The sequence below is a fragment of the Aptenodytes forsteri genome, unplaced genomic scaffold, assembly GCF_000699145.1.
Source record: "Aptenodytes forsteri isolate BGI_AS27 unplaced genomic scaffold, ASM69914v1 Scaffold103, whole genome shotgun sequence".
NCBI lineage: Eukaryota > Metazoa > Chordata > Aves > Sphenisciformes > Spheniscidae > Aptenodytes > Aptenodytes forsteri.
In genome coordinates this window covers 5,535,450-5,553,645 of record NW_008796051.1, presented here as the reverse complement: position 1 = coordinate 5,553,645, position 18,196 = coordinate 5,535,450, and the positions used below count along the sequence as shown (strand labels likewise).

Genomic DNA, 18,196 nt, shown 5'->3' with positions numbered 1-18,196 from the left:
CGCGTCCGTTGGAGCGGGAGCCCGGAGGAGAAGCGGGAGCCCCGGAATAGGGAAGCCCAGTAAAAAGCCCATCACTGGAGGCCACAAAGGGGAAAAGTGTGGGGGAACCTTTTTCCCCCCATGTTTCCAGGCCTTGGAGGGAAGTAGAAGAAGACAGCGTATTGTTTCTCAGCATTGCCCCCCCCCGCCCCCCCCGCCCCGAATCACACAGTTGCTAAACAGGGATTATACTGCAGGATTATGGGGGGGGTCGGGTTTTACTGTCTATTTCTGCAAATCACACAGTTGCTAAACAGGGATTATACTGCAGGATTATGGGGGGGGTCGGGTTTTACTGTCTCGATTTCTGCAATCTGCTTGTTTGGTGACTAGTACCATGTACTTTGCCTGCTCTCCCATATTTATTGTTGAAGGTGACTTTTGTCCCAGCCACGGCAGCTCTTAACTGCTCTTCTATTCCCTTTTTGTCCATTCGTTGCATTTGGTCTGCACCCTTTCGCCTCTCTTCTTTTCCTTCCCCTGCACGCCAATCTTTGCTCTTTCTTGCTGCTTCTTGCTTTAAGTTCTTCAACTCTTCTCAGGCTAGAGGTGCTAGAGCTTTTTTTCCAGGCTGGGGAAAACTGTTATAGTGGCTCTTCATTCCCTTGTTCTCTCCCCTGGCAGTGCTGGAGGGAGGAGCAGAAGAATATCCTGTTGCTTACCACAAGCAAGAAGAGTGGCTAAGCCTCTTCTGCTGCTCTCCTTCATGTCTTTAAGAATCTTTTGTCCTCTGAGGAGAGCTGTAGAGAACTCGGCAGCTTTCCTGTACGGGTCCTGCCTTGGCAGGCACTAATCAGGGGTCCTGTTTGCAGCAAAGCATCCGCCTCTGCAATTTGGAAGAGGAATGGCACTTGTTGTGCCATTGCTGGCTTTAGCTACAAACAGGCTACTGTCACTCATAAACAATTGCAAGATTTGACAGCATGAGCTGCTCTTTTCTGGAAACAGAAATGAAGTCATGGGGACAGTGAAATGTACCAGGCAGCTGCTAAAAGGGCTGGACTTAGAAACAGGCCAGTGCAGATAAATAGCGTAGGAAGTCACAGAATGCATGGAGCTGTGGGAAAATACACTAGAATATGTTCACAGTCTTCTAAATAATCTTTAAATAATATTCCCTGTAAAATATTTGTGAAATAACCACAAATTTTAATTCTGTAGGTTTCTGCTATGCAAAAAGTTTAAGTAGAAAATAGTGTCACTGTTGTGAATTTTAAAACCCTTATAAAAAACCCCCATAGATCACTTGATAGTGAGATTGTTTCTCAAACGTCTTGTCTCAAAATGTTACTTCAGGAGCTATCACAGCTCTGGTGTTGGTGCAGGGACTGCTGTATTTTGGTCTTATTTTGGTGTGTAGGGTTGAAATGAGAGAATAAAGAACAAAAAGATAATAGGCAAGTAGAGGACAAAAAAAAGTCCCGGGGGAACCGGAAGGTCTAGAAAGTGGCGCAGTGTTTGTGTGCTGAATGGAATGGTGAGGATCGGCAGAGACAGTTAGAAAAGCTGGCAGCAAATTACGGTGAGGGTCTGCACTGGTTAGTGGGAAGATGCTAACTGGGATGAAGCTGGGGTTGGACTTGTAATCCGATGCAGTTTAGTTTGTTTAACACCCCCTTCCCTTCCCACACCATTTTGGAATTTCAGAATGGGCCTGGACATCACTTTGATGGGCATAACTTTAAAATGTTTTGAGTATGGGCAGTAATGTTGCTGGATACCATCTGACCATCTGTTCAGTTGGCCTCAACCTGACTATAAATAATCCTTCTTATTTGTTTCCTGGCTCGATGTTTGTTTTGCTGGTGCTATGCTGTATGCTGTGGGATTACTTGAAGGACCAGCTTGCAATAAATGTTCTTCAATAAATGCTATACAACGCCCTGTCTACGGTATAATTAAACTGATTTGCACTCAAGCACAGTTCTTCAGTGTGCTTAGGGAAGTGAGTCTATCATGTTTGCGGTGTAATGACAATGTGAATTACAGACACTTAAAAATATTTTTAGTTACTTCTTTGTCAATTTGTTATAAAGCTATCCTGTGGCAATAGGTCAGAGTTTGAACAATGTCATCAAGACACCTGCAAGGAGATAAGGTGATATGAAAGATGAGCAATGGGTGGCAGCCTTCACTGGTACTCTTCAGAGAGGTGTCCTCAGGAAAGACTGGCACTTCTGCCAGACTGATAAGGGATAAGGTGATATGAAAGATGAGCAATGGGTGGCAGCCTTTGGTACTCTTCAGAGAGGTGTCCTCAGGAAAGACTGGCACTTCTGCCAGTCTAACAGCTTTCTAACTGTTAGAAAGCTCTAACATTTTCCTGGCAGGTGTAAAGTTTCTGTCTGAAAGTTTGTACTAAGCCTGCAGACTTCATGAAGCTATTGTAATTTGAGATGCGTCGTATTTTTATTGTGTTGCTGTGTGAACTCTGAAACCTGAGAGTGATGATGTGATGTCACCTTTAATTTTCACAATGTTGAAAATCATACGGTATGCTGGAAAGCAGGGCTGTTTTGTAGTGTTGCCTGTCATCTTTTTGTGGCATGCTGGTAGCTGGAACAGTATGCAGTATAGAAGGAACATCATTCCCGTGTTCCTTTTTCAGTCCAACTTTGTAGTGAAGGGCCAGTTGTACACTTTTCCAGTGTTGTTCTTACCTTCGTGAATATTCTTTGTCCTAGGGAGGTGAAATATGTTAATTTGGTTACTTTTATTTTCTCTTTTTCAGCTAGTGGAAGTGTTAAAGACACCTTTGTTGGAGCCAGAAATGGACAATACAGGCTTTTAAAAATAGTCATTGACAATGGTTAGTCAAATTTTAATTTTTTTCTCTGAGTGTTTTAGATATTTTCCTAGTTGTTTTAGTGACCTACATGTACAATTGTTTAAAAAACAAAACTCTGCAAAACTTAATGTTACTAAGGTCTTTCATATACAGAAAGTAAGATTTAAGCTTTGGTGATGCTACTTTATTTTTGCATTTGAATTTTTCTTCCAAATGTAATTTCATATTTTACCAAGAACTGCTGTGTATTTCATATGGATAATATAAATAAGCTTGCTCCTATCTTACTGAAGAAAGAGTAGAGGAAAAAAAATTCTACAGCTGTGTAGTGGTTTGGCACTTTGGTTACTCTCATTAGACAGAGAGATTCTTACACAGCAGCAAGTCACTTTAGATGAAGTATAAATGTTATCTGCCTTTTATACTGCGATCAGCTGCGTTTAGAAAGTCCTATTAAAGCAGATGTTGAAGTAGTAATCTGGCTACATAGAAAATATCTTTTAAAATCTGTAACTTTGTACAAATTTTCAAAGCTAAAACTGTTCCTTAAATGTCACGTATATGTATAAATATATTAGATAATTTCTTGCAGAACTTGAGTTTGATCTTTGAACTTCTTGGCAAGTGATCAAGGCTGCAAACATTGCAAGATACAATGCATAGTTGTTTTTTCTTTTTAATAGCAATGCTGGTTGACTGTATAAGACACTTCATGGTTTAGTCCGTCTTTTCAAGTATGTCAAATGCCCCCCTTGGGATTTTTGTTCTTTCTAGAGTTCATTCATTTACAGTACACTGAAATACCTGTTAGCTGGAGAAAGGTACATATGTGTACATGTACATACACATACATACTCTTATTGTTAGGTAAATAACCTACTGTTACCTTCTTTGTGTTTGCTTTTCTTAGGAAGTCTTCTGACATTTTAATATTGCTTTCCTTAAGGAAGTGGCAATAATAATATTATGGGCATGTCACTGTGGTAAAGTCTCACTAGCACAAGGTAGCAAATGCTGGCATACCATTGAATTTTTTTTTTTCCCCATTAGGCAAAGTAAAACAATATGCTTTTGTGTGTATGCTACTTTTTAATATGAAACGAAGCCTAGAAATAAGATACAAATGGAAGACATTCCCTTTTTTGTGTGTGTGTGTATGTGTTTGTGTGTGTATATATATGCATTTTGTCTGTATATAGAAGCAGAATCCAGTCTTCAATACTGTTTTCCACAGTTCAAAAATAAAACTCTCAAACTCCCAGAATACTGGAAGAGGGACAATTGCCTCATCTGCCAGAGCTTTCCGCAACCGTCCTTAGTCAACAGATAATAGTCAAATTGAGTTCTGCTAATCTGAGTTAGCAAGAAAAGAGGTTTGCTGCTGGGCCATAGAGTTCCTCTGATTGTATTTTTCGATCTTAAATCCAAGTGAGTATAAAGCCACCTAGAGTTCAGAACTGGCAAGTACATTCCGAATACTCTGGTCTAGGTGTACAACTTCAGCTACTTTGCATCTAACTCGGAGAAGGGCGAAACACCGTCTCCCTGAGCTGTTCCTGTTCTGTGACTTGCTGTGGTAGAGTACCTTGCTATGAAAGTTTTGCTGTAGAGGCATTTGTTTACTGTTGTACTTTTGTCTGAAGTTTTAGAAGCTAGGTCCTAGACTCTCAAAAGATATTTTGTATACTAGCTACTATGATGGTCCTCAAACTGTTGTAGGATCCCATTTAAACAAGGTATTTCTGTTTTGGTTGTCGGGGCTACTATTTATTGGGAAGCTGATAAATGTTTTGAAAGACACTGTACTAATACTTTCCTCTGGAAGCTGAGATGTATGTAATTTATAAATAAGAGAAAAATCTTGTTGCTACAGCTGTTCACATAATTGAATCTCATCTGAAGTATTCTATACAGACTTAAGCCAATTATACATAATAAACAACTTCAATCATTTAAAGAGACCATAGTTATAAAGCTGTATTAGAAAGAGGTTTATCTACTTACATAGTCAAGTTAAAGTGATTAGTGCAGCATATTCATTCCAAACTCTTTTCACTATATAACCGAGTTACTGACTCCTTACAATGAGTACAAATACTAATATGTTCTAGCAAGAGCATCAATAATTCTAATTCCAAAATTTAAAAGCTTACTCTCATCTTGTTTCTATTTAAGTATTCCAATTTAAAAATAAACTAACTGGCAGAAGGCAGTTTTTATTTCCCTTCTGTGTACATTATGCTAAAAACACTAACATCAGTCTTATCCCTTCAGATCAAAGAACTTGACAACAACCAGCACGTGACTTCTCAACTATTTGTATTTGGGTTAAAGTAAGTTAGGGTTTGAACATACACAGTTTTTGTAGGAATTCACCCACTTTCACACTGACTGTTCTTGGCTTCCATTCTTGTGGACATAATTATGGACATAATTTGATTAACTGTTTATTGTAATTGCTAATTTTGAAAAACAGTATTAACTGCATTATCGCTAACCTGTAGCTTTGGTTATTGGTTATAGAGCAGCTTATTGTGGGATCCTCTAGGCGGCCAGCTGGATCATGGGAAAAGGATTATGATGCCTTTGTCCTTCCTCTTCTTGAAGACAAGCAACCATGTTATATATTATACAGATTAGATTCTCAGAATGCTCAAGGATATGAATGGATCTTCATTGCATGGTCACCTGATCACTCTCCTGTAAGTAACAGTCATCAGAGGCTTCATGCTGTTAACGATTTTTCAACAGTTCCGTTTGATCTGAATCCTAGATATGAAGGAAGAGGATTTGAGGAATGAAGCATTCCCCAACCTTCCCCTCACTTTCCCCCAAGAAAACTGGGAAAACATCTTTCTTGAAGTTGATTGAGGAGCAATATCAGTGGGTATAGATGGAGTGTAGCTGATCCAATTTATTTCTAGCCTGACTGGAGGAGACAAGACAACGTTTTTGCCCTGTTTGTTTGTCTATCTTTCTGTCGGTATTTCATGAAAATTCATGGAGGGATATAGGACAGAAATCTCAACGGGTGTTACCATAGAGAGAAGGATTATAGCGTGAGCTCAAGCTGTTTATTCTGTTTGGCTTGCTAGCTGCCCAGCTGGCACTCGTGGATCTGTGACCTGCCACAGAATATACTGTTTCTTAGTCAGTAGTTAGAGAACATTGGAGGGAACTGAGGTTAGAGTTAAGGATTTCTAGGAGAAACTAGGATACTGTGTACAGGTTCTGGGAATGTGAGATAAGGGAAGACAGAAAGTAAAGCTATTCCCATATTCCTACTACTTTCACTAGCAGTTAGGAAATAGTAAGAGACTAAGAGTTGGAGTGCATAGAAGAGATTAGCTGCAAAAGGTGAGGTATTATAGAATCATAGAATCATTAAGGTTGGAAAAGACCTCCAAGATCATTGAGTCCAACTGTCAACCCATTATGATGAGGATGGCATGATGGTGAAATAAGGTGGGAAGATGGGACTGTTGAGAGAGGAATAAGTGACTATGTTAGACACAAGTTGATAGGGAGCAAATATCATTAGATCTTCTGCCCCCCGAAAATTTCATTTTTTCACTCTGTAGTTGAACCAAAACTATCTGGAGTCGCTATCAAATCAAAAATAACAATGAGTTATTTCCAGTCTGCTCTTTCTCTATCTGTTGTATCCATTAGTACACAGACCGGTGACAAAAGATCTAAACAATTGTGTTTTTTCCCATTTAAAATTAGTAAAGATTATGTTGACATTTTTTTTCCATTTAAAAAAAAGCTCATGCTCTTACTAAAGCTGCAATTTAGTTTTGGAATTACTTTGATAATAACACATAGTACATGCCCTTGAGAATTTAATAGCATGTTAGTATCGTCATCCAGAGCTCATTCCATGGAGTTTATTCTTTATTAAGAATTACAACTTCAAAATGCAGTTCCAACACTTAAAATATTTGTTCAAGAAAGATGTTTGTTAATGGACGTGGTACACCAATGTGCTAGATTCTCGGTGTACACCGAAGAGGAAAAAAAAAAGCAATAAACCAAAACAACACTGTTTTATGATATGCTAGGTTCGTCAAAAAATGTTGTATGCAGCAACCCGAGCAACACTTAAGAAAGAATTTGGAGGTGGTCATATTAAGGATGAAGTATTTGGAACGGTACAGGTATGTTTTTCTTTTTAAAGTCAGCACACTGACTTTACTAAATATAGTAGCTGATGTTACTGGTATGAATTTGTGGTGTTTCTGCTCTTTTTTGATTAAACAAAAAAAGAGTTAAAAGCTATGTGTATTATTCCAATGTTAAAATATAATTGCTCTCATTTGAACAAGTAACTAAGTATATTTAACAATTTCAGACTAAGAAGTGCTTGCTTCAAATGGCTATGAAAATTAAATAATCTAGGAATAATATGAGCATCTCTTAATTTCACTGCATGCACGTGAATCCTCAAAAAGCTGTAACACTGTAACTTTCAGGCCAATTGTATACACAAGCCATTTTGGATGTATGGTTCTGAATCAGAAGTGGGCTAGAACAGCTATCTGCAAGCTGTTAACATCTTAAACAAATGTTTTTATCTTAAACCAAGGATATTTAGCTGTCAGTTCTTTAGAATTTGACCATAAAATGTAACTGAAGTCCATGGCTGCCACCTTAACTTATGGAAACAGAATTTTAGTAGCCACTAATTTGTTCAATGAAAATACTAATAGTTGACTGTTCGCTTATGGTAAGATAATTGGAAGGTGCATGTATGAAATCTAACAAGCTTCTAAGGGATGTTGAAAAGCCTGTAAGTGCTGTGCATGTAAGGAAATATGAGGCTCTTGTGTTACCTTGGTTTCTTTGAGAAAGTCTTACGTGGTTGTGATGTCAGCCTGTTTGTCAGGCAGACATCAGACAGTCTTGACTTTTTAATCCATTGCCAGTTTTAAAGAAATACGAGTTAGAGTTCTCAAAGATACAGAATACTCATAGCTTTCATGAAAACTGATGATTACTTAGAGATCTGAATTATCATTCCCTTTTTCCTCCTTCAGCAAAGACAGGAAGAGTGCAGCAGTTATTTTCTGTTTGGCCTGTTAATTAGTTCATCGTATGCACAAATCTGAAGCAAAGCACCGCTGCTATTGCCACAGGGAGCTGGTGCTGAAGGAAGGGAAGGAGTTGGAGATTTGGGAAAGAATAGAGGATACTGTAGTGAGGAAAAAACTGTGGAAGAGATGTGGGTTGTTGTAGTGGACAGAAAAGTCCATAAGGACATAAGGCTAATAATTCTGCGGCTCACCAAGTAAATAATTTGTTATAATCAGCATTAACCTGTGATGGAGGCTTCATTATCCTAACAAACACACTAAGAAACCTCTCTGGAGAGGCTGTATTCTAGAGAAGTAGATAACCAAGTTGCTGAGAGGATTTACTGGTAGAGGACATGTTATTTTTTTCTTGCCCGTTCAATCAACTAATCTCTCACCGCCACTTGCACCAAACCATTAGCAGTCTATGTAATATGTAGAATTTGGGCTCTGAGTTGTAGGGGTAAACACAAGTCTGAGCTTCCATCTCAATTGTAAGGAAGGAGCATTGCATTTGTCTATTACTGTGTTTGGGGCATTTAGAGGAGGAAGTCAATGTAACTCACTTTTTCCAAGTTCATTATGTTACAGCTTAATATATCTCTAAATTGTTGGTTTTAGTGTCTTTATAAGATTCTTAATTGTAGCTGGCCTCTAATGTTCATCTGTGTGAAAATCACAGCTTCTTCAAAGTATTCAAGTTGCAAACCTCACTCAGAATCTTGATCGTCAGCATCCAGTGGGTTACTCTGTCTTTATTTTGTTAGACACGAGGATGGTTTAGTTGCAACCAGCTGTTATCCTGGTGGAACCTGGTTATGTTCCCACCTGCTACTTCACATGTATTAACTTCGATACCTCTGAAACAAGACACAATGGAATATTGGCACTGGAAATTGTATTTGGGAAGGTCTGTCTCTTTCAGAACGGGAAGAGCTAAGACAGAGCTTTCTCTTTCTCCTCAGAGCTTGAGTATAAAATCACATTCATATGATTACATAAAGTCCTGCCCTTTTCTGAGTGAATTGTAAAAACACAACAGTGTTTGCCCCTGGTATCAACCTCTTTGGAAAGGGCCAGAGCTGACACTGAGTATTAATGAATTCCCCAAAGTGGTTATCAGAATTCATCACTTCTGTGATGTTGCATCCTAAACTATTTGCAGTATCATGTGCTCACTCCCTGTCCTAAGGTAGCATTTCTGTCTCCCATTTTTTAGGTAGAAAACTACCAATAAGCTACCAGTCTGAGCATGCAAATTTTATAAGAAAATAGATTTAAAAAAAAAAATTTATTAGAATTGTGGCAATTCTGTGAGGTTTTGTCCAAGAAGGCTGAAGAACTTCAGGCACACAGTCTTCATTAATGCTAATTTTTGAATTAGCAAGGTAATTAGGGACTGATTGTGGCAATGCTGCTCACGGTACTATTGGGTACAAGAGCAGCCCAGTGGAGCCTGCTGTACAGGAAGAAGAGCTGAATTTGCAAATGCACCTACACTTGTAATCCATTCAAATAAAATGACCATAACTGTATGGGAAGTAACTGGTCTTTTTATGCTGCATAGAGCATCTTTGAAGAAAACTTTTATTATCAAAAATGATCAATATTGATATTGTGCTTTCAGGATGACGTTTCACTGAATGGATATAAAAAGTATTTGATATCACAGTCCTCCCCTGCGCCTCTGACTGCAGCAGAAGAGGAACTTCGACAAATTAAGATTAATGAGGTATCTACAATGTCTTCAACCATGGGTGGGAAACGGTGCAGAGTTCCAAACATACTGTAGGGAAAAAGCCTTTCTAGGGTAAAAAAGGGCAGAATAGAAAATGGACAGTTTCAGAAAGTTTGGGTGGAGGAGGATATAAATTTATCTCTCAATGAGTTGAGATTGCAGGATGATGATGGCTAGAGTTGAAGTGGCATGATCTTGCTGAGTTTGCAAGGCCTAGTGTCTGAGACAGACGCCTTGCAACTGCAGAGCTTAATTGTTGCAACTTTGGCCCTTAACATGCTTTTAATATCACTGGATATGCTTCATTGTGAAGGGTGGCCGAGCACTGGCACAGGTTTCCCAGAGAGGTTGTGGAGTCTCCATCGTGGAGATATTCAAAAGCCACCTGGGCATGGTCCTGGGCAACTGCCTCTAGGTGGCCCTGCCTGAGCAGGAGGCTTGGACCAGATGACCTCCGGAGGTACCTTCCAACCTCAACCATCTGTGGTTGCCTACATACACTTCCCATGGTGGCACAAATTGTAGAGAAAACACAAAATAGCAACTGTTGCAGGGAATTATTGCCAGGAGTATTTCAGCAGCCTTATCCCTAGAGGAAACGTACTTAGCTTCCAGTACTGGTGCATTTGTCTTTAAGACTGAGAGGAAGTGAATGGAATTCCAATAAAGATAAAATAGAAATCCAAAACAAGTAGCTAGTCCTTTTAAGAGACTGATTTGCTTTTGCTACAAATGCTTTATAGAAAAACCTCTAACAAATGCTTTTAACCAAATACGATGATTGCCAGCCAGCTAGTGACTGAAAAGATTCAGAGGATTCTTTTCTCACATTTTTCCTTCACTTGATCACTGTTCGTGTTCAGACATGTATTAAAATAGGTCATGTGCTGATCTTACTAGCTCTTTAGGCTTGTATTTTACAGCCATGGTACATGTGTTTGAAATATGGTTTGTTTCTGCAGCTGGATGCCAGCAAACCATGGTGTTAAATGCAGCTCTGTGTCTTCTCTAATGTTTTCACTCTACCACGCTTCCGCTGCAACTTTGTTGTTTATTGACTTTTTCTTCTTTAGTGGTGTCTTTTGTTATTTTCCATGTCTGATTTTGATTAATCCAATATAGAAATGCACTCATCATCATCAAAAACTGCATTTTACTTGAACAGCTTAAAAAAACCAAACGCTAATGAATGTAAAACTTCTGTGGTATCGATGATCACTTCTGGTATTAGTATTATCTCTTATGTACTATATGTGTTTAACAGCTGATTCATGCAGACTAAAACCTTATGTGCTATTATGAAACTTCAGCAGCAATAGCAGTGCTTTTCAGAGATACATAAACGGCTGATTGCTGCCATTTTGGCTTTGTTTGAAGAATCTTGCAATACATTAACATGTCATTTCTCCTCATTGTTTCCACCATTATGAAGCCTGTAATTAGACTCAGAAAACTGAAAGCTTTCTGATTAAAAAAAAAAATAAATTGAGTTTTCCATATGTATATTCTTTCATAATTACTCTAAGAAATATTTCACTGGGTCAGATCAAAGGATCACCTAGTCTGCCGTCAAGTCCCTGAGTGAACAACAGCAGAAATCTAGGAAGGGTGTAAGAGCAGGGCAAGGTGGCCATGATAATTCCTTTGAATACTCTTTTGTTTGAATACTCAATATTCAACTTCCTTTGAATACTCAACGTTTGCAGGTAGGGATCTTCCTGAGCAAGAGATGATGTCTTACTATGTAATTGTTCTTAATGGGTTTTTCATCCATCATCTAGTCTTGTCGTTTTTCTAAAGCCACATAAAGTTTTTGTTGGCCACAGATCCTATGGCAGTGTATTCCACAGCTTGACAAAGTACTATGTAAAGAACCACTGCCTGCTATCTACTAGTTTATTCTGATATCCCTACAGATTGTGTGGGGAAGGCAGAGAAAAGTCATTAAGTCATTCCTCAGTTTCCCCTTCCCTTTGATAAAGCCAACCGTATCTGTGCTCTGGTGAGACCCCACCTGGAGTACTGCGTCCAGCTCTGGAGCCCTCAGCACAGGAAAGACACGGACCTGTTGGAGCGGGTCCAGAGGAGGGCCACAAAAATGATCAGAGGGATGGAACACCTCTCCTATGAGGAAAGGCTGAGAGAGTTGGGGTTGTTCAGCCTGGAGAAGAGAAGGCTCCTTGCGGCCTTTCAGTACTTAAAGGGGGCTTGTAAGAAAGATGGCGGCAGACTTTTTAGTAGGGCCTGTAGCAATAGCACAAGGGGTGATGGTTTTAAAGTAAAAGAGCGTAGATTCAGACTAGATATAAGGAAGAAATTTTTTTCAAAAGCTAATACTTAGACAGTAAGTTCAGACTTGGCAAAATTGGAGGCCAGAGCTCATTTTGAGGGAAACTGCATGAGTGTTAAGATAAACATAAATTCCTGAAAAATGGCTTTAAAGTAACTGTTGTTTTCTCTCAAATAATTTGTGACTAACATAACTGGATTATGAACAATTGTCTAGCCTGCAGTTACCCTGGATTTTTTTACTTTGTGTTAGACCTTCTAGAAGTCAAAAATTAAGATTTTGTTTGTTTGGTTTGCTTTCTTTTTGGTATAGGCTTCTGGGGGGAGGGTATTAAAGCAGGAAGGATAGAGGTTGCTTTGCTTTTCCTTCAAGAAGATCAGTTTGTCTCGTAAGATACAATTTCTCTCTCTCACTCCGAAAATTTTGACTCCCTAGAAATGCCATTTGTATGTTTTGATCTGAAATTTTTCAAGATACAACAAAGTTTATAAGCAATATTGTCAGTTCAAAAGTATACACAGCATATGAAAATCAAGCTCTTTCCTCCTGGCTTGTTGTATCTTTATATCAGAGTTTAACTTAGAGCTTCTTCACTGATACTTGAGCCAGTTTTCCCTCTGATGATTCTGTTGGCTCTGCAAAGCTCGCTGTTTTAGAGATATGAAACTGTTTTCATGTAAGCAAGCAAACATGACCTGCAAATTAAAAAACGCAAATCTGCTGTATATGGGGATGATGTTTTAGGGTAGTTTATTCTCGGAATAGCTACTGGTAATTCTGTGTGTAACCATATGCAATGCATTGTCAGTTATTGCATGAAACCAAACGAACGCTTGCAAAGGTTTCTGTTTACATCTCAATTGACTTGTGTTCCAGGTACAGACGGACGTTGGCGTAGATACCAAACATCAAACTTTGCAAGGAGTAGCATTCCCCATTGCTAAAGAAGCTATTCAGGCTTTGGAGAAATTGAAAAATAAGAAACTGAATTACGTACAACTGGCAAGTATAAAATACTTTAACTGTTTTTTAATAGTGAGTATAAAATAGATTACCCTCACATTAAACAATGTGCATTGATGACGTACACTGATAAATTGCCATTCTGTATGAGATTAATTCAATTTTTTTTCCATCCTGTCATGTTCTCTGGTTTGTTTTCTGTGTATTAACTATATTCAGGTTTGCTTTGTTAACAGCAAATTGATATGAAAAATGAAACTATTATTTTGGCCAACACACTTCATACTGAACTTAAGGACTTGCCAAAAAGAATTCCAAAGGATGCTGCACGTTACCACTTTTTCCTGTATAAACATGCCCATGAAGGAGACTATTTGGAATCCATAGGTATGAGAAAATTTCCCAATATGAAATGTCATTGGCTTGTTTCAAGTACTTTAGTAATTTTGAGGCAGAGAGAAAGATGTGTCATAAAAGTAATCTGTCTATCAGCATGAGCATAAATTTCAGAGTCATTTGGTTGTGAAACTGACTTCGGGAGAGTCGTTATGTTGAGAAAGTAGTGAGCTATCCCTTTTGATTATGAACACCCATAAACCAGTCGTCATGTGAAAACAAAAAGATACTGGCCATTCTCTGATCCCCCAGTTGAAATGAAACACTTGCTGAAGCAAAAAAGATCCAGAATGGTGTTGCATTTTTCCCTTTCAGACTGCATAGTTGATTTGCAGTGCCTCTCTGCTGTAAATGATTTTATGATACAGGTTTTGATGGAGTGTAGTTATGGTCTGATTTGTGTGGTTTTTTCTGCAGTTTTCATCTACTCTATGCCAGGGTATACCTGTAGTATACGAGAACGAATGCTCTACTCTAGTTGCAAAAGTCCACTGTTAGAAATTGTAGAAAGACAGTTGTGGATGCAGATAATTAGAAAGGTAAGTACACTGGGTATACTGGTATTTTCTCCATCCTCTGTTCCCTTCTTAATATTTAACTGTAACCGTCTCTGCCACCACCTTCTGTAAACAATGAAGAGAGTTGTATAACTGTTAAAGTTTGTCCTGAACAAGAAATACTTGTTGATAAAGCTTCAGATACAAAGTTAAGTCATGAAAGCTTTTCTCTGGTTCATAATTTCTACACTTCCATAGCTTTAATAAACATATCCTTGTGCATCAAGGGAGTATTTGAGAGTACTTTGAAGGAATATTTAGAAGTAACATGATTTCTTACTAAAAGGCCTGTCATACTTTGGACCACAACACATTGCTCCTGTTGAACACTAAATTCCTTTAAAGCCAAGGTTATTTAAGGATTTTCAAAATAATTTCAAGCTGCAGTTCTGGAACTTAAACTGCTATCTTAGGAGTCCTTGATAGGGCAAACAAAGATTTGCAAGTAACCTGATCTTTTCACGTTGTATAGATTTTACTGCTGTGCATAAAGAGTAGGTTGCTTCTCACCTCCAGAGCAGAGACCGTTTGTGGAATATGTGACCTATGATTACATTCTTAACACTTGTGCTGTAAATTTAGAAGAACTTTGAGTCTTTGTTTCTGTGGGGATTATGTCTACCTAAAAAATAGCAGAGTTAATACTAACCGTTTCTACTGTGGTGAGATGACTTAAGTAGATTATCACTATGTGTTTTTATATGTAATTATTTCTCAGAAATTTCCTTTCTACAACGAAATAAATGCACAATGTGACTCCTAATTCCCGTAGACCTATTTCTGAAGCATGTACTTGTAACAGCGATACTGTGGCTGGCAAGTCCCTCAAGTACTATGGTTGGCAGGCCATGAAGTGCTGAATGTTCCGCAGAGCAGGGCCAAAGCATTTCTCTGAATTCTAAATTCCTGCAATTCAAAACAGTGGGGTTTGGCTTGAGAACAGTCCTTTCTTCCCATTCAGGTTTATGTGCTTAAATGTTAAAAACCAAAACAACCTCCCCTTTTGTTCATTCAATTTCTTTTAGCTTTTCCCTGGCTTCAATACTAGATGAGTTGCAGTAGCCAGCTAACCATATAAGCTGTTTGTACTCCTCCCCTTCTATCTCAAGAGACAACAACATGTACGCACATTGCTTTTACAATTAGTGTTTAAAGCACCTTCTAGTGAAATATTTTCATTCTTAAAATGTGTAGATTATGTTGGGACAATGAAAAGTTTCTATTTTAGAGGGGAGCATAAAGAAAGGAAATTGTAGTTCTGAAAGATCGTGTGCTGCTTTCTTATCTTTTATTAAGGAAGTTACTTTACAGAGGAGTAAATAAGCACTTGTTTCCGCATGGAATGTGTACTCCTAGTTAGTATTAGAATCATAGAATCATAGAATAGTTTGGGTTGGAAGGGACCTTTAAAGGTCACCTAGTCCAACCCCCCTGCCGTGGGCAGGGACATCTTTAACTAGATCAGGTTGCTCAGAGCCCCCTCCAACCTGACCTGGAATGTTTCCAGGGATGGGGCATCCACCACCTCTCTGGGCAACCTGTGCCAGTGTTTCACCACCCTCAGCGTAAAAATTTCTTCCTTATATCTAGTCTGAATCTACCCTCTTTTAGTTTAAAACCATAACCCCTTGTCTTACTGCAACAGGCCCTACTAAAGAGTCTGTTTCCATGTACACTATGCTAAAGCTTGGGACAGAGGAAGTTTCTTGGCATATGTACTGTGTAGTTCTGCTTATATTTCAGGAAAAATAATTAAGTCAAATCACACTTAATACTGGTAAGAGTATAGCGGATTCTCAGAAAAACTATCCAAGGTTGCTGAGGGCATTAGCTACAAGTTGGAGAACATTTCATGCTAGACCCTGAACTTTATTGCGTGTATGATTTTAATACAGTATTTAGAGCTTCAGCAAAATTTCTACAGCCCAGGATACGATTGGCCTTCTGGGCTGCGAGTGCACATTGCTGGCTCATTCCCCAGATTGAAATAGATAATGGTGATGAGTTAACTGCTGACTTTCTTTATGAAGAGGTTCATCCAAAACAACACGCTCACAAACAAAGTTTTGCTAAACCAAAGGGTCCTGCGGGGAAGAGGGGAATACGAAGACTGATTAGAGGTCCAGCAGAGACTGAAACACCTAGTGATTAGAAACTCTTGTTTGCATTTGTTATAAAGTATTACAGTAAGAAATGAAATTCTGGCTTTTGGTCATGAACTGAAATCATTCCATTCGTAGATGCTAGGGAAAAAAAAAAAAGCTCTTTTTACTCTTCTGACCTTGGCACTTTTTATATTGTTACATGATTATATTTCTGTTGACCATGTTTTATGACGTGTGGAAGAGCTAATTATTTTAAAGCTAGAAGAGGAAAACTAAGCTAGTACCCCTTTATTTTAAATTAGAATCTATTATTTAATAGCTGTACAGGTGATCATAAACTTTGCAGACGTAAGACTATTAAGCCCATGTATTCTGTGGGTAAGTCGCAGCTGTATGCCTAGATAACAAACCCCTAAGACTTACCATGTGAGGAGAGGTGGAGGGCTATATAGCATTGTCCCAGATAAATCTTTGTTTTTCCTTGTAGCTTTTACGGACAGTAGTACAACAGAAGGTTTTCTTCTGGTTTTGACGTGATGCATTGTTGGCTTTTGTTGTTGTTGTTTTGCTTTTAAGAGAAAAGATAAACTAAAATCAGTTATCCATCAGTTAATGTAAGTGTTCAGGAATAGCTGGATATTTTCCCACGCAAAAGCATGGTCATTTCAAATTTATAACTAATTTTGTGGAATTGTCTTTTAAAGAAATCTGACATAAAACCACTATAGCTTTTCCAGACTTCTATACCACTCGCAAACCTTATATATTAAGTACTGAATGACCAAGTAAAAGGTGACTAAAAGTGCATGAGTTAGCATACTCAGTAGATTATGGAGCTGCTTTCAAAGCAATATGCTTAAAGTTTCTAATAAATAATTGATTATCTGTGCACTTGGATCTAAAACTCTGTAAATTCAGTAAAAATTGAAATAGACTTGCTTTGTAATGGTGAGTTATTCTTGAGATCCCAGCGTGTTTGCAGTATCAACTGCAATTTTAACTTTCAAGGTATTCTGCAAATAACTTTTCCTGAATGTTTGAACTTGAATAGTAACTTAAATCTGTAACAAAATCCAACTAGGTCTTGAATAACTGCTGGCAGCACCTGGTTAGGATTTTGTCTTCCCCCCCACACCCCCTTTCCCTTCCCTTCTCCAAAATACTAAAATCAGCCAGAATAGTCTAAACTTGATTGAACCACGAGTAATGTGTTTAATAGGAAGAGGAAAAATAGATGATTTTAATAAGTGGATTAAAGAAGAATTAGATGTGGAAATCAAGTACTGGATGACCTTAAATAATTAAAATTGTGTAATGAGGCAAATACTAGTGGATAGATTATATTCCCCAGTGGGGACTTGCTTTTTAGTGTCTTGTATGTGAGCTTTGTGGTTTTTGAATATTTTTTTTTTTTTGTAAAGCTACATGGGAGTTGCAAGTCTGGGTTCACTGCATATTATCATAGGTGCTGGGTGTACACATTATATAGCTGAATCACGTGTTTACCTGGTGGAAGATAGATTTTAACCTAGTTTTGTAGGGAAATAATGCTTTGACACTACTAGTTCCTGATAAAATTTATTTTACCTTATATATTATTTTGTTTGGAGATACTAGCTTGTTATTGACATCTGAGATTGCACTATATAATGTGAAGATTGCAATAGTTGTTGGTTTTACTGTGGTTTTTTATATGCAGTAGAAATTTGACACCTCAGCTTTTTTCATTTAATCTTGCACGCTACATCAGTCCAGTTCAGTAGCTCTTGATCCTCAGCTAATCTCCTGCTTGCCCTTAGCTACTGTGTTCTTTTTCTGCCCCTTGCCTTCTCCCTCTAGGGCAAGGAGCTGGTCTTTGGAGTGTGTCTTCTGTGTATTACCTGTCAGGCAAGCATCACTGTTTTTTAAACATGGCTAATGTGTGTGCGGCTCATTGTGCACTGTAATTAAATGTATTTTTAGTTGAACTCTGAATCTTTTCAGCACACCTCATTCACTTTGGGTTTTGTTTTGGGTTTTTTTTTAAGGAAAACCTTTGAGTGTAGCAGTTAAAAATTACTGCTAGAAGGTTTTTCATTTGAATTTAGTATTCCTGCCCATGTGTCAGCCATACCGAGAGTGCACATGTATCTTTACACTTATTTGAGCCAGTAAAGAAGTTCAGCTTTTTAATGCCAAATGTTTTAAATAATGAACAGTTTGACCTGATATGGTTATGTGCATGTTGTGTTTTTTTTCCCCCCCC

The 18,196-nt window shown here is 38.2% G+C and overlaps 1 protein-coding gene across 1 annotated transcript in view; it reads left to right on the top strand.

The window, feature by feature from the left end:
- The window catches only part of TWF1 (twinfilin actin binding protein 1), a 19,234-nt gene extending 1,046 nt beyond the window's left edge, over nucleotides 1-18,188 (top strand). Inside the window, exons 2-9 of the mRNA XM_009286267.2 lie at nucleotides 2,771-2,848; nucleotides 5,351-5,529; nucleotides 6,892-6,987; nucleotides 9,530-9,634; nucleotides 12,807-12,932; nucleotides 13,130-13,280; nucleotides 13,707-13,828; nucleotides 15,828-18,188. Of these exons, the coding sequence (XP_009284542.1) occupies nucleotides 2,771-2,848; nucleotides 5,351-5,529; nucleotides 6,892-6,987; nucleotides 9,530-9,634; nucleotides 12,807-12,932; nucleotides 13,130-13,280; nucleotides 13,707-13,828; nucleotides 15,828-15,998 (1,028 nt within the window). The 3' untranslated portion in view covers nucleotides 15,999-18,188. The remainder of the gene's footprint in view (nucleotides 1-2,770; nucleotides 2,849-5,350; nucleotides 5,530-6,891; nucleotides 6,988-9,529; nucleotides 9,635-12,806; nucleotides 12,933-13,129; nucleotides 13,281-13,706; nucleotides 13,829-15,827) is intronic.
- The last annotated feature ends 8 nt before the right edge of the window (nucleotides 18,189-18,196 follow it).